The following is a 22,964-nucleotide window of genomic DNA, read 5'->3' on the forward strand; positions in this document are numbered from 1 at the left end:
CTGCTGGTGTTGGTCCACTGTTTTCTGAGGTCCAAGGTCAACACAGCTGTCTTCCAGGAAGTTTTAGACCAACTTTATGGAGATGCAGATTTAATTTTCCAACAGGACTTGGCACCTGTACACAATGCCAAAGCTACCAGTACCTTGTTTAAGGAACATGGTATCCCTGTTCTTAATTGGCCAGCAAACTCCCCTGACCTTAACCCCATAGAAAATCTATGGGGTATTGTGAAGAGGAAGATTCAATACGCCAGACCCAACAATGCAGAAGAGCTGAAGGCCACTATCAGAGCAACCAGGGCTCTCATAACACCTGAGCAGTGCCACAGACTGATTGACTCCATGCCACGCCGCATTGCTGCAGTAATGTCCCCAAACTTTTGACCGGTAGTGTAGCCTACATTTTTGCTACTTCAGAACAGCAGCCTATTTTAGTGGCTGACACAGGGTGGCGCTGCATTATTTCATTGGAGCTTCTTTTTTAAAGACAGTGAAATTAAATACCTGAACGTGCTATTATGTGAACAACATAGGCGTTATTAAATAATAATAAAAAAAGATCCACAAATCGTCTGTTCATGATTCCGCGTCAAAAATGTACGTCTCTGGTTGAATGTAGGGTAAACTCATCTAATAATGACTCAACTAATTTATAGCCATTTATTTGTAATGTGTTATATGTGCTGTTACACACTGATTCGTACAATGTCGTATTCAAATATATTGGTGTAGGGTTTTCTATTTTTTATTTTTAAGTGAACTTACTTCATCCAGAGCCCGTCTACATTCTCTGCTACAACATTGAATTTGAAGCGAGCACACGACGTTCCGTTCGTTGTGCGTCTGACGTAACACGGCGTCGAACGACCGTGTTTGTTCTGGATTTGGGGAGAGAGGAAGGTCTGCGCGCGCTCACTGACAGCTAGGTGAAGAAGGTAAATAAATGGGCGTATATTGGTTATTTTCCGATTGCTTTACATATTTCAGAGTCATTTGGTGTATGTGAAGTTAATTAGGAGCAATTCGTTGGCCGGTGAGACATATGTAGGTCGCTGGACGTTGTGTTCGACGCTAAACGGGTGACGAGTTGAACTGTGGAGGCCTCGCGCCGGTGAGGCACCGGGATAAGAAATGCATTCAAGTATTTTTCGAATACTTCTGCTTCTTCACATGTAATACGCTACCCTCGAGAGTATTTGAGCTCGTGGTGTGCGATGTCTCTGCGTCTACGTCTTGACTGCGACTGTCAAAACGTGCCACGCTCAGTTCTGGGTGTTTATTTGGAGCCTAGAGGCCATATTCGTGATGTTCGTTACGTAGCTTCAGTAAAGTTAACGTATTTTGCGCACAAGGGGGCTTACTGTACGTACATAGCTTGCATTGCATAATGGCGTGAGGAATGGGAAAACTGTCCACGTTGTATTCTTGAACAGTGTTTACGCAAATGGTTGCAATGTGAGGGGAAGGTACGCATGCACGGAAGAGGAATTTTCTTAAGTTGCAATCTAAGGTTGCAATGCTAGCCAATGCTGTTTCCAGTAGGTAATCGATTCTAGCTGGCGAGGAATTGTTTTGCATTGCGTGTTGCTTGCCAAACTTGTGAAGTATATAAATTCATATAATACCCGTTGAGGAAATATTCACATGCATGCAAACCAAACAAGAAGCTATGCTAACATAGTAGTAACAGCACTCGGCTACGTGACAGAATGGCCATAAGTTCCACTTGGGCCAAACGAGACAAGCGAGCTAGCTTGCTAGCTAATTTTGCTAGCAAACTATGCTAATAGCAATGTAGGTCAACGGGTATGAAACGTGATTTAATCAGATAGCTCACCAGCTAGCCTCAATTCCACATCAGGCTTATCGGCAGTGAAGACGTGACCACATCTATCCATTGTACGCTATAAGAATGATTTTCATTTGACAAGTCTAGCAATGCAGCTAATGGGCACAGCAAAGCAAACTTCAGCCATAGAGGTTACGGCAGTGACGGTAATCACAGATGTTCGCAGGGTAAGACCGTTGAGACCTGTGAACTTAAATCATTCAGCACCATGATTGAATCGGTTTGATTGACTTCACTGTTTTACCCGGTTTTGTTTACCCGATTGATTGCACGATTCTTCATATCTTGCTGGCAAATACCTGAACAGTTAGTTACCAAAGGTCACTGGCTCGTTTGCGTCGGAGACTACTTCGTCGGAAACCAGTAACCGTAGCTGCTAGACACATATTAAGGGAATTTGGAGGTTTTAAATTGTGTGTTTCATTTTCTTTTAAATATCTGTTATATTTCTCAAAGTGCGGTTATCCTGCACCATGTTGCTAACACACCCCGCCCCATTGCTTATAATGCTTAAGTGTCAGTTCTCCCTCGTGGTTTTCTGGTGGCTGTGGCAGTCGAATTGTTTAGCTTGTCAAACAGACATGATCAGATCATATCATGCGCGCTTTTGCGGTGGGTGGGCAAGATTACGATATTACTGAGGCCCACCACCTCTCACCAATCAGCTAGCTGTCACTGTATTGGTTTTGCATGTCAAGCAAGCGGCTACTCCCTTGGTCCAGACTTGGCCACCTTACACCATTAGTCTGTGGGTACATTACCCTATGATAATATCAGGTTTTTGAGTGTAGCCTACCAAAGAGAAAGATCGAAGATACCTGCCTTGTAGTGGCCAGCGAAGTAATGGAAACAACACAAACTTAAAGATCATACACAATTTCAAGCCCATACATTTTTTTTGTCACATTCAGCAATCATCTCCCCACATCTGCTAGCTGCCCATTTTGTGAGATCTACCTCCCTGATTTGTTTCGTTTGGTCCTTGGTTAAAATATAATGTACATTGTTTTGGGGAAGGTGTCTGCAAATAAATTAAAATATAAACATACATAGATGGATAGATAGATAGATACTTTATTGATCCCCAAGGGGAAATTCAAGAATAATTCTTCATGTACTCGGCAGAGCAACACCTGCTCAATAGTGCTATGGAGGCAATCATAACCACAACATAACATAAACATTAAAAAAAACACAAATTCATGCGCAATCGCTGACTTCACTTCAGAAATCCTCTAATGGAACTTGCATCCCCAACCTCTCTCGTCTGTCTGTCTGTCCGTCCTTTCCCTCCCACCCTGTGTGTAGGTGCGGCCGCCTCTCGTCCAGTCTTATACGAAAACACAGCCCCCTTCAAAACCCAACCTCTCTTCTCATCAGCGTCATGGGAGAGTGACAGCCAGAGAGATTGTGTGTGTGTGTGTTTGTTTGTGTTTGTGGCTGCTGCTATTGAGCGTTGCTGAGTTTGTGTTGTTGTTTGTTATCCTTCCCACTGGACGGGCCACAGTAGCGTCTTGGTGGCGACATGATTAGTGCTTTAAGAGTAGCGGCCCTGCCTCTTCTCTTGCCTGGGAGAGTCTGATGTAACGTAAACTCTTTGTGACTTGGGCATAGGCGTATTAATGAGACTACGGGCAGCAAATCACCCATTCTTTCAGCATTCTCCATCCCATGTTGTGTTGTGATCCACGCTGGCAGGCATTGTTTTCCCAACCCGGTTGTTATTCCCTCCAGACTGATGAACTAACGCACTGGTCTTACGTCTCCTGCCATTCATTGAGGGGGGAACAACGCAGACGAGTTTACTCTACATAAACATTCGTGTTCGGAATTGTTTGACGCTCCAATGCTGTGTAAGCCTAAACACGATTAAAATAAATAAACGCATAAAAAAATATCTGTGAAAAAAAAAAAAACATCTAGATACATGTAAACAAGGCCTCTTCAATGTTGAGTCTTAAATGTTGAGTACAAACTGTCCATATACATTCATTTAATACTGCAGCAGCTGTTGAGGACTGAATTATTTTCCTGGTTCCTTCTAGAATTATATGCGAACGATCTATAGTTTCAGTGTTTATGGGAAAAATACCTGAGGGTAATTATCACATCATAGTGCGGAACTCTAACGTTCTAATCACATATTTATGATTGTACTCCTCAACAGGCTAATTGCTAACACACGGGAACTATTTGAGGCTTCCAAGAGCCCCCCCATTGTTGGACAAAAATGGAACATTAGCATCATGTCATGCACCAGAGCCATATAAACCTTTATATGGCTCTGTCATGCACTAGTCATGCTCACCAATCACAAATGGCCCAACTTGAAGCAAAATTTGAAATGTTGAAGTTGAAAATTGCAATTAGATATTTTCCCCACAATTGTGCACAATTTTTTTTTTTTAAATCTGTAAGTCTGTTCATTATTAGGTTAATGGCTTAGCATCAACTTTGCAATGGGTTCTGCCTTAGCCTCTCCTCATAGTTTGTCACGGCCCCATTGCCACTAACTGATATTTTGATAATGCTTGACTCTAAATGACAGCTGTGTGCTTCAAATAAGTATTTGAGAGTGCCACTCTTGAAGAGTTATTAGGGAACCAGTTGAACTGTACTGATGTTAGGTGTAACTTCAGGAAATCAGTCACCAGTAAGAGGCGTAGGCACACACACACACACACACACACACACACACGTGTGCACAGACTCTCACGTACAGGCCTCTGCGCACGCACACACACACACGTGTGCACAGACTCTCACGTACAGCCCCCTACACACACACACACACACACACACACATGTGTGCGCACAGACTCTCACATACAGCCTCCTGCACACACAGACACACACACACCACACACAAACACACGTGTGCACAGACTCTCACATACAGCCTCCACACACACACACACACACACACACACACACGCACACAATCACACACATACACACACATGGTGACTCAGTGTGTATTTTAAACCTGTTTCCCAATCTGCCTTTGACATTACCACCATCCCCTCCCCTGATTTCTTCACTGGAAATTCAACTGAAAATTCTGACTGTGGTTTTTTTTGTCCCCTGGAGAGAGAGAGAGAGAGAGAGAGAGAGAGATCCTGCTACTGATGGGAATTGAAAAAGGGGGTGTGTGTGTGTGTGTGTGTGTGTGCATATGTGTTGACTGGGTGTAATACGTACAAGGAAGTTCAGTGGAGACTTTTAGAGAACCACACACAGTCTAGTGTTGGTCACGAAGAGACACAGAAGACGTTGTCGATTTTGATTGATACTTCTTTCTACACGAGGACAAAAGGAATGAAACCGTGACTCCCAACAGAGACTCACAGAAAGGACAACTGACAGGACTAGAGCAGTGGATCTCTCTGTCCACTCAACAGACACACACAGAAACTGACAGGACTAGAGTAGTGGATCTCTCTGTCCACTCAACAGACACACACAGAACGGACAACTGACAGGATTAGAGTAGTGGATCTCTCTCTCTCTGTCCGCTCAACAGAGACACAGCTGACAGGACAACTGACAGGACTAGAGTAATGGATCTCTGTGTCCTGCTGTTTTGGTTCTAGGACTTGTGTTGCAACACTTCTCTGTTGTCTCAAAGTTTATTGTTCTCCGGTTGCTTGAATGTTTGTCTAAAGACCGTGGAAAAGAATGAAGAAGAAAACATAGTAAACAAACATATGAGTGAATGAGTGAAACTGGATGGATGAATGTAAACACAGATCCTTACTACACAGAAGTAATTTCTGGATTTTTGGTCGAGACTGAAGAGTAAGCAGAAAATCTTTTGGAGTATCACAGCTACTTACCTTTCCCGTTCCAAAATGGATTTCCCTGCCATTCGTTTGCACTGGTGGATCCTTTCCAGCTAGTCCTTGATCACTTGACCTTGTCTTTATTTTCTGGTATCCATTGCTTTGGTCTGGATCTGGGTCTGATTGTCCTGGAAGCGCCGGTGAGGCCGGTTCCCACAGCTCAGCCTGTCAGGGTCCGAGGAGTGATGATGGAGACTTTCAGGCTCTCATGCCCGCTCTCCGCTGAGAGACTTGCTGCTCGACTTTGAGAGTCTCTCTCTCTCTCTCTGTCTCTGTCTCTCTCTCTCTCTCTCTCTCTCTGTCATGCCTGCGTCTCATGTTTGCAAAATGCGTTCAGAGTCCAGCACTCTGCTTGATTTTCAGAAGTTGGATTCACTGTTGGAGGAAATAACAAAATATTCAGCCTTGGTTCAAAGGTAACAATCAAACTCAAACACACACACACACACACACACACCAACAACTATTATCAGAGAACAAATACACACTACAGGCCTACATACACACAGTAACAAACACAAATATCAGTTTGTATTGAACCTGTAAGGGACTATAAGTACACATCAATACACACATACTACAAGCAGACGCGATACATCAATGGTTTCTATGCACTAACACAATGCTGAGCACTTTTCTTTGTGTACGTAGGGCCTAAGCTCTGCGCCTGGTCTGGTCTATGTGGTTTGACTTACACAATATATGGGACAGATGTGTACACAGGTTGTGTTTTATTACTCTTACCTGTACAAATGTGTACACGGGTTGTGTTTTTAGTACTCTTACCTGTACAGATGTGTATACGGGTTGTGTTTTTAGTACTCTTACCTGTACAGATGTGTACACGGGTTGTGTTTTTAGTACTCTTACCTGTCCTTTTATTCAGATGCGTACACATGGGTTGTGTAAAAATCGAGTGATTGTGTTTACATGTGGATCTATGTATACAAAAAGATTGATACACTTGGCCCCACACACACACACAGTGAATGGTGCATTTGGTCAGGGAATGTGCTCCACCCACAGCGCACCAATTGGTCAGTGTGTGTGTGGGATTTACTAGTATGTTATGTTATGAATGCAATCTATGTTGTAGCAAATGCTATAGGCTGGAGTGATTCTTCTCGTATATTTTTATAGATGCTGTATTTTGTGTGTGTGCCCGTTTTCGAAAGATAACAGACAAATTGAGTTTGTCACAGCGTTGTTTACATGTGAGTTTCAATATGTTTGGGTTTGTTTGTGTATTTCAAACACAATACAAACATTGTGCGCGCGTGTGTGTGGTGGGAGATGTGTTCAGTAAAAGGTGTGAGCTTCTCTGATTACCGTTTTTGTGAACCACAGTCACACATCTGGTGCTTCCCGTTTTTAATATGTGTGTGTGTGTGTGTGTGTGTGTGTGTGTGTCACTGTATGCATGTGGAGACTGTAGTGGGTGTGTGTTGTGACAGACCAGACATGTCAAACTTGTTTTACCCAAAATGGTGGCATTACTAAACATTAATGATCACTCTACTCTTTACGGCATGTTGCATAACACACACACACACACACACACACACACACACACACACACACACACACACACACAGCAATACACAGAGTCACAGGATCTGTGAGTCACTCAACACAGAAGTGGTCTGAATGAATCCTGTTACGTCCTTTTTACACTGCATGGAGAGTCTGTAGTGGTCTCTCTGACCACCTCGCACACACACACACACACACACACACACACACACACACACACATTTCATTAATAAAAGCTACCAGTGTCTCATGCCAAATAACCTTTGGCAGAGCCTATTCTGCAAAAGATTCACCCACATACTCAAATCCATACCATATCGTAATCTTATGTAATAGGCTTTTGTTTCTGTGGTCTGGTATATTAGCCAAGTCCAAGTATCGTGTCTGAGAAATATCGCCGACAGTGATTTGAATCTATTTCTGACGTTGTCCAAATCACAAGGTTAAATGACATGTATTGGTTATTGCTGGTTATTACTATGACCCAACTACTATCATTCTGTCTACACAGATATTTAGTTTACCGTCATAGAGGGGAAAATTAGGCTGAACATATTCAACGTTGACAAGCTGCAGAGAATTTAAACATTTTCCAAATCATCATTTTAAAAAATTATGCGATTTAATTGTTGCAGCCTTAATAATCTCTAATCTCTCGATAGCTTTTGTTTTGTTGTTTGAGTGTAAATATGGCTTCTCTCTCTTCTGGTTACTCCTTAAAAAAAAAATATGCGATTAATTGTTGCAGCCTTAATAATTTCTAATCTCTCGATAGCTTTTGTTTTGTTGTTTGAGTGTAAATATGGCTTCTCTCTCTTCTGGTTACTCCTTCCTTCAGTGAGGTGGTGGTGGTGTTTGTTTTTGTTGTTGCTGACGTCAATGACCAGAGGTTACATTAGACTTTTTCCATTGTCCGTCATTTTGACAGGGTTGTAAAATTCATTTCAAAAGTCATTTAGGTGTACTATTTTTGCTTGTCATTTTAATTTTAATGTCAGTTTGGCGTGACATATCCCTCAAATCTAAATGAAAACAATCACCTGTAGCTTCGGGGATCACAGTAAAGCTGTCAGATACTGTCAAATGCTAACTTTGCTAAACTGTTGTCTTAGTTTCCATAGCAACATGATCGTTGTATAAAATCGCAGTTGCAGTATTTACCTCATGACTTTTCTGACAGAAAACACAACAACATAGTTTTGAGGAGAGACGGATTAGTAATGTAATTTCACTGCCTTCTAGCTAGTTAGCTACAGTTAGTTGGATAACTTTGATGGCTAAGTTACCAGCTGGCTATAAACGGTGCTGTTGCATCCCTGTGGTTTGAATCCCTCCGTTTTAGAACACTCTGTTGCCACAAGTTGCTGATTTCAAGTGGACTAGTTGCAGCCGCAATCTTTGGTCTAAACTGAGCATTGGTCAAAGCTATGTCGCCATAAGTGTTATGATCTGTAAAACGGACAGCCTTAATATTTTTCCATCATCGTTTCAAAATTTAACGTCAATGACGAAAAATATTCGGTTAGCGCAACCTCTGTCAACGGCAAACTCTTGATCTCTCTTCCTCCCTCTTTCTCTCCCCTTCAGTGAGGAGGATGACTTGTCCATTCCTGACTCCACCCAGCCCTCTCAAGGTTCCGCACTGACTCATCACGTCCTGCCCAGCGCCACCCCCTGGCCAATCAGCATGGGGGATGGTCTGGAGACCACGCCCCTCTCCCTCAGGCCTCCAGTCCTGGACACCATCCACCCGACCCGCCCCCCTAGGCAGACCAATCAGCTGCAGTATCTACTGAAGGGGGTGGTGAAGACGCTATGGAAGCACCAGTTTGCATGGCCCTTCCAGGCCCCCGTAGATGCCATGAAGCTCAACATTCCGGTGAGACTGACCACCTGGTTGTGTGTGTTTGGGAAAGAGGGAGTGGGGGATTATGTGAAATATGGTCAGAAGCATTGTGCTAGTACACACACACACACACTCATACCCCATACACACACACACGCATGCAACATCAATTTCCCTCTGAATCAATAACGTCTATATCTCTATCTCTATATCTGACTATGACTATCTGACCAATACCTGTTTTTGTTGTTTTCATTTTTGGCTTGTCTCTCTGTCTCTCTCTCTCTCTCTCTCTCTCTCTCTCCCCCCCCGGTCTCTCTCCATCCATCTCTCTCTCAGGACTACTACAAGATCATTAAGAACCCCATGGACATGGGCACCATTAAGAGGCGTTTGGAGAACGGCTACTACTACAACGCCCAAGAGTGCATCCAGGACTTCAACACCATGTTTACCAACTGCTACATCTACAACAAGGTGTGGACACAATCTGGACACACACGCAAACACACACACCAGAGTCCTGCACGGGTCCGATTTTGTAAATTCGCACCCACCCGTACCCGCCTTGCTTAAAACCGCACCTGACCTGTTTTCCGACAGCTTATTAAACTCCACACCCGAGCCGACCCACATAAAATAGAACCAACACCCGTCCCGCACCCGAATTCATTTGAATTTCATATCAATCTGGAAGTAGTCCGGTCACTTCTTGCAATGGAACTTCATTCAAAAATGAAAGTGGACGGTTGATCAGCTGTGATCTAAAGAATGTTTGATTCAAGTTCAGTGTGTGTTGCAAACTATTTGTTTCTGCAAAAGCCATGATGAAACAGTAACAAATAAATGTAAATAGTCATATCGTGTGGAGTTTATTATGTGATGGCAAGTAGCCGTGTAATAAGCGAGATAATGTATAAAACGCCGGTCATTATCAAAAAATGAGTCCCTTCAGGACGAAACAAGACCCCACCACTGGCACGTCGGGGTCCTGTTCCCCGTCAGGACTTATTCTCCGATATTGACCGGCATTCTGTACATTATCCCTTACATATCCACTGTGTTACACACCATTCAGATATAAGTGTTACAAGAGGACACGCAAACACACACATACTGGACTACACTTAGGATCCAGTGTTCACCAACTTATAATAGCACATTCAAACTAAATGGTTTTCATTGTCTCAACATCATAAATCAACTAATGTTAAATGTGTGTGTGTGTGTGTGTGTGTAGCCCGGTGATGATATTGTCTTGATGGCCGAGGCACTGGAGAAGGCTTTCCTGCAGAAAATCTCCGACATGCCTCAGGAGGAAATAGAGATCACCGTGGCAACCAAGAGGCCCGGCAGGAAGAGAGACCCAGGTGAGGAACATTCTAGAACCTAGAAATGCCTTTACTGTTGTTGTTGTCGACACTTATCAGTGGAATCTTTTGGATTGGAAGGGAGCAGTTAAATCCGAGAGGGTTAAAGCGGAGCGAGAGGCATAAGCGTAAACGCAATTTCAGCGTTCGATTATTGCAGGGGGGGGGAAATCCCTTTACGGAGACCAGAGTAAACCCTCGGCTGCACTAATGTCAATGGAGACTTGTGGAATTTTACCAATAAATTGGTCATTATGTCTTTCTGGATTTGTTGAGGGTTTTTTTTGGAAAATGTTGTCATAATCTGTAAGTGTTTGGGATCATTTCAAGCCTAAAGTGTAATTTTTTAGCGTTCGGTTGTAATAAAATAACTTAATATCAGACCATGCTGCTGCCAGTTACTGTCCGTTTGTTAGCATGCTAGCTAGCCTCTTAGCTAAAGGTAACATTTTAAACGAGAAGTGTAATTTCTTTGAAATGACAACTAGCTGAATAACATTACTGACATTAGTTAAAAGTGGATGTTTATACTCAAAGTGAATTTGCAACAGTATATTAAGTTTAAAAGCGAAGTCCTTCAACTACTAGTCACTTGTTAAGATAGCTGTATTGCCATAGCTACTCCCATCCCCTTGTATAGCATTTTAAGCTAGCGTTAGCTAGCTAGCTAGCTCAGTTCACATGACTAATAAAATTATTCATATCATGTCCTAAAAGAATGATTCATTGGTATCATACATGATTATAGACAATACTGTGAACACAATTATGTTGACCAGAGAAAGATTTGGTCTGTTCTTATTGCTTATTAAGAGAGAAAATGTTGTTTATTTAGTAATCAAGGATCTTAAGGTGACACTCCAAGATCTTGAAACAAGCTCTAGAATCTTTATAATAACATGGCTAATGTTGCTAAACCTCTTCCTTTGTTTTTCCCATAGTAACTATGTTTCTGTCTCTTTGTCATTCCACCATCATCTGTCCACCCCCTCTCTCCTCTCTTTCCACCTCACATCACTCCCTCACTTCCCTCATGCTTTCTATTTCATTTTCTCTCTCTCTCTCTCTCTCTCAACTCTTATCCCTCTCTCTCTCCCTCCTCTGTCCACCCCCCATCCTCCTCTTCACTCTTCAGGTCCCCCTCCACTGCCCCTGGGCCCCAGCATGATGGCCCCGTCCCTGGGCCCCTCCATGGCCCCGTCCCTCATCCCCGCCCTGCCTCCGTCGCTGGCGCCCGCCATGACCCCTGCCTTGCTGGGCCCTGTGGGCATGCCCCCCTCCTCCTCCTCCTCTTCCTCCTCCTCCTCTTCGTCCTCGTCCTCCTCCATGGCGCCCGTCCTGGGGCCCGCCATCATGGCGCCGGTGCTGGAGCCGTCCTACCAGCTGGGCCCGCAGGACTGCCTGGCCCCGCCGGTGCTCACCGCCATGCCCCCCACCGCCCCGCTCACCAAGGTGTGTGTGTGTGTGTGTGTGTGTGTGTGTGTGTGTGTGGCCGTGTTATTATTGTGTGTGTGTGCGCGCCCCCCTTATCCGCCCGGCTCACCCAAGGTGTGTGTGTGTGTGTGTGTGTGTGTGTGTGTGCACGCGCGCCATGCCCCCAGCCCCAGCTCACCAAGGTATTGTTGTGTGTGTGTGTGTGTGTGTATGTGTGTGTGACAATGATAGGTATTGTTATTATTGCATCGCCAGCGCCATGCCCCCCACGCCCCGCTCACCAAGGTGTGTGTGTGTGCGTGTGTGTGTGTGTGTGTGTGTGCACGCGCGCCATGCCCCCCACCGCCCCGCTCACCAAGGTGTGTGTGTGTGTGTGTGTGTGTGTGTGTGTGTGTGTGTGTGTGTGTGTGTGTGTGTGTGCATCGCCGCAGTGTGTGTGCATCGCCATACCCCCACGCCCGCTCACCAAAAGTGTGTGTGTGTGTGTGTGGCCATGCCCCCACCGCCCAGCTCACAAGGTGTGTGTGTGTGTGACATGGCATTGTGTAACGGGTAATGGGTGTGTGTGTGTGTGTGTGTGTGTGTTACCGCAGCGGCGCCATGCCCCCCGCCCACCACCAAGGTGTTGTGTGTGTGTGTGTGTGCGTGTTGTAGCGGCATACATACTACCGCCCGGCTCACCAAGGTGTGTGTTATTATTACGCCCGCCATGCCCCCACCGCCAAGGTGTGTGCGTGTGTGTGTGACGTGTGTGTGTGTGTGTGTGACGCCGTGATATTGTGTATTGTGCCGCGGCATCGCTACCCCACGCCCGCTCACCAAGGTGTGTGTGTGTGTGTGTGTATTATTGTGCTCAATTGATAAAATTGCCGCGCTGCGCCCATACCCCCCCCGCCCGGCTCACCAAGGTGCGTGTAATGGCGTGTCGCGTGTCGTAATGGTGTAGTGGGTATTGATAACGTGGCAGAATTATTGTTGGTGTGTATGCGTTACGCATGGCTCATATACCCCCACCGCCCGCTCACCAAGGTATTGATAGTAGTAAGTAGTATTATTGGCAATATTGTGTGTGTGTGTGTGTGTGGTAGTATTGTGCAGCATCCTTGCCCCACCGTAGCTCACCCAAGGTGTGTGATATGATATTATTATTATTATTATTGGTATTGTCTATTGACATTATTGTGTATTATTATTGCGCATGGCGCCGCTGCTTACCGCCCAGCTCACCAAGGTGTGTGTGTATTATTATTATTGATGACGATGATGACGTATTATTGTTGCCTTGGCGTGCCTTGCTGGCGCCATACCCCCATGCCCACTCACCAGGTGTGTGTGTGTGTGTGTGTGTGTGTGTGTGTGTGTGTGTGTGTGTGTGTGTGCAGCGATGTGCCCCGCCCGCTCACCAAGGTAATATTGTGTGTGTGTGTGTGTGTGCACGCGCGCCATGCCCCCCACCGCCCCGCTCACCAAGGTGTGTGTGTGTGTGTGTGTGTGCCTTGCGCCATACCCCCACCGCCCGCTCACCAAGTGTGTGTGTGTGTGTGTGTGTGTGTGTGCAGCATATACCCCACCGCCCGCTCACCATGGTGTGTGTGTGTGTATTATTGATACTTGCAGCGCCATGCCCCCAGCCCAGCTCACCAAAGATTGATGATGATATTGTGTGTGTGTGTTTGTGTGCGTGTTTGTGTGTGTTAAGTATTGTGTGTATTGTTATTATTATTGCCGCCTTTAGCCATGCCCCCCACGCCCAGCTCACCATGGTGTTATTATTATTATTGATATTATTGTACCGCATGGCGCCATACCCCCACCGCCCCGCTCACCAAGGTGTGTGTGTGTGTGTGCCTGTAGCCATGCCCCCCCACCGCCCCGCTCACCAAGGTGTGTGTGTGTGTGTGTGTGTGTGTGTGTGTGTGTGTGTGTGTGTGTGTGTGTGTGTGTGTGTGTGTGTGCACGCGCGCCATGCCCCCCACCGCCCCGCTCACCATGGTGTGTGTGTGTGTGTGCACGCGCGCCATGCCCCCCACCGCCCCGCTCACCATGGTGTGTGTGTGTGTGTGTGCGTGTGTGTGTGCCTTGTAGCATGCATGCCCCCAGCCCATCCGCAAGGTGTGTGTGTGTGTGCAGGTGTGTGTGTGCAGGCGCAGGTGTGCTGATACAACATACCCCCCCCCCCCTAATCACCACACCATGGTGTAGGTGCGTGCAGGTAAGGCGCCATGCCCCCACAGCTATGCCCCCCACCTCACCATGGTGTGTGTGGTGCTAAAAGGCAAGGCAGCGGTCAAAGTCAGTCAGTTTTATTGTTTGACTCTTCATTACAAACCCAGATAAAGAGATTCAGTCTATTTATTTCTCACTATCCCACGGTGAAGACAGATATTAATGAATAATTTAAGTCCACAGACAAACATAACCATAAACAAAAAAGGTAAAAGGTAAGAGGGTCAAAGGCAAATTTTATGGAAAGGTAGACAGTCAATAAAAAAACTAGTGCAAAGTCAGGCCAATGGTGAATTTGCTTGACCTGAGTACAAAGAAAGGGCATATGGTGCAAGTTATGTAAGAGCAGCAGAAGTGTTGTGTTTTCAGGACAACCATACCCCCTAATAGGGTCCAATGTCCAGGATGTTATGTAGCTGAGGGTGGAGGGGGAGGAGGAGAGAGTCTGTATCCTTAAGGCTTGGGTATGAAGTACAGAGTGTGTGTGTGTGTGTGTGAGCGGGTGACTTGCATCACCACACTCTTTGGTCGCTTCATGGGTGTGAGGTGGTGTAAATGTCTTCAGGGAGGGAGGGACCATCGATCCTTCCAGTGTGTGTGTGTGTGGGTACAGCTGGGGATGCCATAGAATGTGGTCATGATGGCTGGTGGATACCGGACTTGAGTTTCCGTGAGAAGTACACACACCATGCAGTGTTGGTGGCCTTATGAGAGGTCTTCACTGATGTGCACCCCCAGGAATTTGGTGCTGCTCTTCGCCTTCTCCACCACAGCACCGGGCCGAGCGGTCAGTGGCAGGTTGGTTGAAGTCAACAATCTTTGGTCTTGCTGTGTCAGCAGGGAGGTTGTTGTGCACCACGCGGGTCAGATGGTCTAATTCTCCAACCTGTATTGAGTCCGTGCTTCTTGGTGATGAGAGTCACCAGAGTGTGTCGCCAGCAAAATTCTACTCATGTGATTGCTGTGTAGGTGTGACTGAGCACGCATTCTGGGGCCCCTGTGTGTGCGTGATGCAGTGGGGTGACAGAGGAAGTCAGTAGCCAGTTGCAGAGGTAGGTGTCGAGTCCCAGCACAGTTTGCAGATGAGTTAAGTTGTGGTATTGGCGGTGTTGAATGCAGAACTGAAAAACAGCAACCCATATGAGTCTCTTTTTTTTTTTTCCAGGTGGGTGATTGGAGGCAGAGCAGATTGCCCCCTTTTTGAAGGGGTCCAGGGTGGGGGGGAGAATGGCTTGATATTTATGTGTCTAGTCATTGAAGCAGGATTGGAGCAGTTTTTCCCCTTTGGAAATTGATTTTCCTCCCCTCCCCTACAGTCCTTTCTCTGGGATGTTGTCTGACCCTTCTAGCAGCAAGTGTCCCTTTCACCCATTGCACAGGGCTGCTCGCGCAGAGGGGATGGGGTCTTCCCCGGGTTCTGAGCTCTCGACCCCCATTGCCCCTCTTGTGAGTTCCTCTGTCCCTATCCTTTTTGCCCTTGATCAGGGTTGGCTCCCCATGCCAGCTCATCCCCCCCAGCTCTCTTTGTCTCTGGCCCTCAGCAGCCTGAGGAGGGTTCCCTGTCAGCCATGGCTCCAGTTTTCTTCACCATCCCATTGTATACCCTCTATGTCTGTCCCGCTAGTTGTAAGTGTATGGTGTGTGCGAGTACATGTCTCCAATCACCACCATGTAGCAGGCAGGCAAGACCACTGATAGTCCCTGACCCACCAAGAACTGGCTGGTAGAGGTGGTAAGGCAGGCAGGTATGTGGATACTTACGTCCCTGACCCACCCTACTCAATCATGGTGTGTGTGTGTAAAGGCCACAGGTGGTGGTGCATCGCCACGATGTCCCAATCACCCGCTTCAACCATTGTGTGTGTGTGTGTGTGTGTGTGTGTGTAAGGCAGGCAGGTAGGTGCACTGATGTCCCCGACCCACCATCACACTGATGCACTGAGGGGGATGTGATCTATTGAGGTGGTGGTACATACATGTTATTACAAGAGCAGCATGCTAAGGCATGTGAAGGCATACAGGTGCTGGCAGGCTATGGTACAAGGCACAGGTACTCAGGTTTCCATCCCTCCTCCCTCCTCCCCCTCCGGGCCACCCCTGCAGCAGAGGAAGAGATATTCTCTTCTTCCTTCGGAAGGCCGACACCACCACACCCACCGCCAACGACCAGCTCAGCGAGTCCTCTCCTGCGGCCACCGATCCGCGTCCACGCCGCGAGAGCAGCCGGCCCAAGCAGGCGCGGCAGGATGCCCCCGACTCCCAGTTCGCCGGCAGGCCCGCTAAAAGTAAGTCTCAACACACACACACACACTCACACTCACCCTCACGCTCACACACTAAGTCAGCAAGGGTTATAGTGTCTGTAAGGAACCTTCTTTGACATTTGTTTGTACACTTATAAGATAATCAGCTACTAGGATGCTTTTATTTTAAAGTACCTCACCATTCACGTGTTTATTTATTTATTTATTTATTTGTTTGTCTGCGTGTGTGCGTGTGTCTGCGTGTGTGTATGTGTCTGCGTGTGTGTGTGATGTCAGCAGTGAGTCCTCGTCGGAGTGAGCAGCTGCGGTACTGCCGCGGAGTGCTGCGGGAGATGCTAGCCAAGAAGCACATCGCGTACGCCTGGCCCTTCTACCAGCCCGTGGACGCCTCTGCGCTCGGCCTGCACGACTACCACGACATCATCAAGCACCCCATGGACCTTGGCACCATCAAGGTGGGTCGTTACACACACACACACACACACACACTTGTGTACACACACACACACAACGCACGTATGTCGGAGCCTGAGACTAAACACTTACACTTACAGTTACACACTCAGACTCACACACACACTCACACACAGCTCTTTGTGATGTATGTGTTTCTACACACATATTTATCATCTCCACGGTGGTCTCTCCTCTCTAGGTGAAACTGGACAGCTGGCAGTATCCGGATGCTCAGGACTTTGCAGCAGACGTTCGTCTCATGTTCTCCAACTGCTACAAGTACAACCCACCTGACCATGATGTAGTGGGCATGGCTCGCAAGCTGCAGGTACACACACACACACACACACACACACACACACACGCACGCCAGTCCTTTGACTACATGTCAGTGCCGACTGTAGAATTATCCAGAGACACGCATGTGCAGAGTGCATAGACCAGCTTGGGACCGACTGAGTATATACTCCAGTTATTCATTCAGTTATTCGACCCTCAGTCCCACTCTCGCATCTGGTTGTGTTCGTCTAACTAGGAAAAATTCCAATTTCATTCGCACTAGCATGTTTATATCTAGTTAAAATGTCTAGTTTAAGTTGGACCCCATAATTCTATTTTTTTCGAGTGTTATGTAAGGGCACTGTTTGGCGGCATTATTCACCCGTTTAACCCTCCTCCGTTCAGGACGTGTTTGAGATGCGCTTCGCCAAGATGCCAGACGAGCCCATGATCACTCCCATTCCTGCCCTCGCGCCCACTCCCATGATGCCGCAGCCGGCCCCGGCGCCGCCAATCCTCTTCAGCGAGTCCGAGTCCGAGTCAGAGACCGAGACGTCGGAGGCCCACTCGGACCACGAGAGAGCGCAGAGGCTCGCCGAGCTTCAGGAGCAGGTGAGGCTCACGGGACAGGAAACACTTAGAGTTGGTGTCGGGTGTATGTTCGTTTACTTACACGGGACAGGAAACACGTAGAGTTGGTGTCGGGTGTATGTTCGTTTACTTACACGGGGCAGAAAACAGGAAGAGTTGGTGTCAGGTGTATGTTCGTTTATTTGCTATGCGTGTTTTTGTTTTTTGTTTTTTTTTGTTGATGTGTCTGTGTTTGTTGTTGTGTTTGTTGATATAGTTATAGATAGATAGGCAGATACTGTAACTGTTGTTACAGTTTTACATCTTTATAATTATAATAATAATAATAATAATAAGCTTTATTTGTATAGCACCTTTCATACACAGAATGCAGCTCAAAGTGCTTTACATTTGAAGCATGTAACACAATGATAGTCAGTCAGTCATTATCAATCACTTTTCTTTGCTGTTTATGATCTACTCAGCAACATATCAAAAATATAGAAAATGACGTCATAAGACTGGCAGCCTTAACCCTCTTACCCCCCACAAGCACGCCATATGGCAACTGTGGCAAGGAAAAACTCTCATATTCCAGGAAGAAACCTTGAACAGAACCTGACTTAATAGGGGGAGCCCATCTGCTTCTGGCTGGCTGCGCCCTCCAATAGTAGCAGATGTAGAATAATCTGAAAATGTAGTCTACAGGATAAGATGAGTTAACTAAAAGCTTTCCTGTACAGGTATGTTTTCAGATCTTTTTTAAAAATATTTACTGAACTCGCATGCTTGATGTACAGAGGCAGGGTGTTCCATAGTTTGGGGGCATAATGGATAAACGCAGCTTCTCCACTTTTTGTTTGTGGAGCACTTTGGGCAATGCGATTAAAAGATTAGAATTGGATGATCTAAGTTTCCTTTGTGGTTGATAAGATATTAAAAGCTCAGAGATATATGAAGGTGCTATGCCATTCAGAGCTTTGTAAGTAATTAACATAACCTTAAAATCAATTCTATAGGAAATAGGGAGCCAGTGCAGTTCAGCCAACACAGGGGTGATGTGTCTCTCTTCTTAGTCTTAGTTAAAAGTCTAGCGCCAGAGTTCTGTATGAGTGCCAATTTCTTTAGATGTTTTTGGGAAGACCAGTGAAAAGTGCATTGCAGTAGTCTAACCTGCTAGTGATAAAGGCATTTTCTGCATCTTGTTGAGTTAAAAGGGGCAAAGACTTTGGCAAGGTTTCTCAAGTGGAAATAGGCTGTCTGAGTAACTTTACTGATATGGGGCTTAAAACTTAACTCTGCATCTAAGATGACACCGAGGCTTGTTACTTTTGGTTTAACCTGGTGTGCCAAGTTCCCCAGATTACTAAGAATAATATCTCGCTTTAGTTTTGGTCCAACCAGAAGTACCTCTGTTTTGTCATCATTTAGTTTCAAAAAGTTTTTGCTCATCCACTGATTAATGGAGGTTAGACATGCAGTGAGGGAGCAAAGGCCATCTGGGTTAGTTGGCTCCACAGAAATATACAATTGGGTATCATCTGCGTAGCTGTGGAAGTTTACATTATGCTGACTTATGACGTTTCCCAATGGAAGCATATATAGAGAAAAAATAGCAGGGGACCAAGGCAGCTCCCTGGGCCACACCAAAAGGCAAGTCATGTTTTTCAGATACATGATCTCCCTAGACTGATATAAAAAATCTCTGCCAGTAATGTAGGTTTGAAACCAGTTTAGAGCATTATCAGAGAGACCCACCCACTTCTGCGTAAGGCGTGTGAATTAGGATGCTATGATCAATGGTGTCAAATGCGCACTCAAATCCAGAAGAATAAGGATTGAGACTTTGTTTGAGTCAGTAGTTAGTCTGAGATCATTGACTATTTTACTAGAGCCGTTTCTGTGCTGTGATTTGATCTAAAACCTGATTGGAATTTTTCAAGGATACTGTTTTCGTTGAGGAAGGTATTTAACTGATTACAAACAACTTTTTCAAGTACTTTGCTCAAAATGATAGATTTGACATAGGCCTGTAGTTGCTCAGATTGGTATGGTCAAGATTTGACTTTTTAAGTAAAGGTTTCACAACAGCGGTTTTAAAAGCAGTTGGAAATATACCTGTTTCTAATGAGGTATTTATTACCTTGAGAAAAAAGGGAGCTAAGCTATCATATACTTTTTTGAGGAATGTAGTAGGGATTGGATCTAAAACACATGTTGAGGAGCCGGTTTGAGTTATAATTTTACCAAGCTCAGATTGAGTAATAGTGCTAAAGGACCTTAATTTTGGAGGGCTGTTTTGGGTGTACTATCAAACATATTACTTGTGTTACCAATAGCCTCCCTTATAGAAATGACTTTGTTTTGAAGAAGTCTGCAAATTCTTTTGATCTTAGAGAGGATGCCTGACTGAGTGTATCAAAAGGTGTTTGATGCAATAGCCTATCAATGGTAGAGAACAACACCCTAGAGTTTCCACTGTTTTCAGCAATTACCTTAGAGAAGTGGTTCCTCCTCTCATTCCGAATAGCTCTATTATAATTTGCTATTTTTTCTTTTAGAATGGCACGGTGAACCTCTAACTTCGTTTTTCTCCATGTTCTCTCAGCTTTCCTACATGATCTTTTAGATCATGGATATTTCGTTCATCCAAGGTGTCAGTTTGCTACAGGGCCTTTTTTTAGTCTTTTAAGGGTGCCACTCTGTCAAGCAGAGCGCCTAATTCACAATTGAGAGCCTCTACCATTTGATCAATGGGATGATGTAAAATATCTAAATTTATGGAGTCTATAAGAGCTATGAACTGCTGTTCTGCTCTAATGTCCAAGAGTCGCGATTTGATTGCAATTTCGGGATGAATTTTTGGAGTATGTAGTAGTGTAGTATAGTGACCAAAGACAGTAGGTCTACTGTAAGTACTTTTTGTTGATTGTGTGTGTGTGTGTGTGTGTGTGTGTTCAAATCATATAAATGTAGGATCAAATTTTAAACCCAAAGCGAAGACCATATACAGTATGTGTGCTGTCTATATTTTACTCATGTGCCCATTTGGTTTTGTTTGTGAGCAAGTTATTCATAGAAATGTACTAGTGGACAGAAGTTGAGATGATGCTATGTGGCTAACATCTGTGGCATTCCCTTTGCAAGGTGAGATGAGAATATGTGCTGTTTGTTGAGAGAGAGAGAGTGAGCCTTGAGAAGGAGCTGTCATTCGACTGGCGCCCTCTCTTTTAATTCAAAGCCCTTAGGTCAGTGTGAAGAAGTGCCACAGATGCCGGTTGGGATAAGGGATAAAGCCTTGTGTGTGTGGGGCAATTCCACGGAAAATTAACTTTTTGTCACATCCATAACGCTAATAAAATGTGATGGTATGGTATGATGTGAATGATTACATGAAATTTGAGCATTTGCTATTTTTGGCTGATGAATGTAAATGAGAAAAAATGCACAAAAAATGAATGTTATCATTCACATCATACAAATGCCAAGGCATGTCACTGGCGTTATGGATGTGACAAAAAGTCCATTTTCTGTGGAATTGCCCTGTGTTCAAAGTTGACGAGTTGGGCGATATGGTCACAGAATGATTGACATACCACTAATGGAGATCCATAAGAAGCTCCATAAGAAGTGTGCCTTTTTCCTGTATCTTTAGACTGCGCTTGTTAGCGACACGGCGTAAGTCTCCGGTACCGTGAATAAAGCTCTCTGAGACTTCCGACTGACTATCGACTGTCTGAAAACGTTTCGAAAAATTCCAGAATTTTGTACCACATAACAATTGTGTGTGTGTGTGTGTGTGTGTTCCAGCTGAAAGCCGTGCACGAGCAGCTGGCGGCCCTCTCGCAGCAGCAGCCCAACAAGCCCAAGAAGCGAGAGAAGGAGAAGAAGGACAAGAAGAAAGAGAAGTACAAGAAAAAGACGAGTGCACCAGCCCTGGACCCGCCCGTCCTGGGCGGGGCCTTCTACACGGAGCCCACGCCCCCTCCCCTCCAGCCAATCAGGAAGAGCAAAAGCAACAAGGAGCTCGCTGTGCCCACAAAGCCCAAGAAGCAAGGGTGAGAAATACATTTCCCACAATGCAATGCACTACTTCAGGCGATGGAATTCGATGTGCAGTAGTTAGAGCTCAACGGTCCTGCCGACCACCGATTCCGGAAGAAGAATTCAATACAGTTTGTCTATTGACAACTGGAGGATAAGCCATATAATCTTAACCGTCTATGGTAGACTTAAAACCAGCTATGACATGACTAAGTGATTGTACATGCTCATATAGGCTTCAAAAGTTCATGGGGCAGCCTTAAAAACCTTGAAAGTTGAATTTACTCAATGAAATTGGTAGAAAGTTAGTCATCTTCTTTTCTGACATTAAAAAAGAAGCTTCTTAAACTATCGTTAGGCTGCAAATGTTCAAAATGTGTTAGTTTAAAAAGGATTATGGGATGAGTAGTTTTTTGCTCAACATGAAATGTTGTACGAGTCACATCATAGCTGGTCAGACTAAGTCCGGGTCTAAAACTCCAGACGTCAATTTAAGTAATGAATGGGAAATTTACTTCCCGGAAACTAAACTCTCTCAGAGGAGGGGCGGGACTGTTGAGCTCTCTGGCAGTTTGATGAAGCATAGCGATGCTCAGTAATAACACAGTAATACAAATGTAATAACTGGAGTAATGAGCGCCACAGACAGGAGACGGTATTACTAACAGAGAGAGGAAACATTTTAGAAAGAGGAATGAATGAATACAGAAAAAAAAGAGTGTGGACTTGACTTTGATTTGTAGCTCCCTCTGCTAGCTAGTACAACAGACAATCTATAACAGGCTTCCTTTCAGTCTGTTGTAGATCTATCTATATATATATATATATATATATATATATATATATATATATATATATATATATATTATATATATATATATATATATATATATATATATATACTAGTGGTTAGTATAATATATCTTACTCTAGTGGTTCTAACTATATCTCACTCCAGCGCCTCTTACGGTATCTCTCTCATCTTCTGGTACAGTTCTATACCGTATATATATATATATATATATATATACAGTACTTACTCAGTCTGACATCTAGATCTGTACTCGTCCGTACTCATCAGATCTAAATCTGCAGTTTCTGACTCAGCCTGATATCTAGATCTGTAGTGTCTTACTCAATCTTGATATCTAGATATGGAGTAATCTCATACTTACTCAGTCTGATATCTAGATATGGAGATATGGATATCTAGATATGGAGTACTCTCATACTTACTCAGTCTGACATGTA

The 22,964-nt window shown here is 44.9% G+C and overlaps 1 protein-coding gene across 1 annotated transcript in view; it reads left to right on the forward strand.

The window, feature by feature from the left end:
* Positions 1-857: 857 nt before the first annotated feature.
* LOC125298269 (bromodomain-containing protein 3-like) overlaps positions 858-22,964 on the forward strand; it is a 37,436-nt gene continuing 15,329 nt past the window's right edge. The window contains 11 exon segments of the mRNA XM_048248972.1: positions 858-935; positions 8,812-9,103; positions 9,410-9,547; positions 10,311-10,440; positions 11,576-11,892; positions 16,204-16,222; positions 16,224-16,385; positions 16,641-16,819; positions 17,020-17,148; positions 17,505-17,711; positions 21,480-21,727. Of these exon segments, the coding sequence (XP_048104929.1) occupies positions 8,912-9,103; positions 9,410-9,547; positions 10,311-10,440; positions 11,576-11,892; positions 16,204-16,222; positions 16,224-16,385; positions 16,641-16,819; positions 17,020-17,148; positions 17,505-17,711; positions 21,480-21,727 (1,721 nt within the window). The 5' untranslated portion in view covers positions 858-935; positions 8,812-8,911.

This window comes from Alosa alosa, chromosome 7 (assembly GCF_017589495.1).
Source record: "Alosa alosa isolate M-15738 ecotype Scorff River chromosome 7, AALO_Geno_1.1, whole genome shotgun sequence".
Lineage (NCBI taxonomy): Eukaryota > Metazoa > Chordata > Actinopteri > Clupeiformes > Clupeidae > Alosa > Alosa alosa.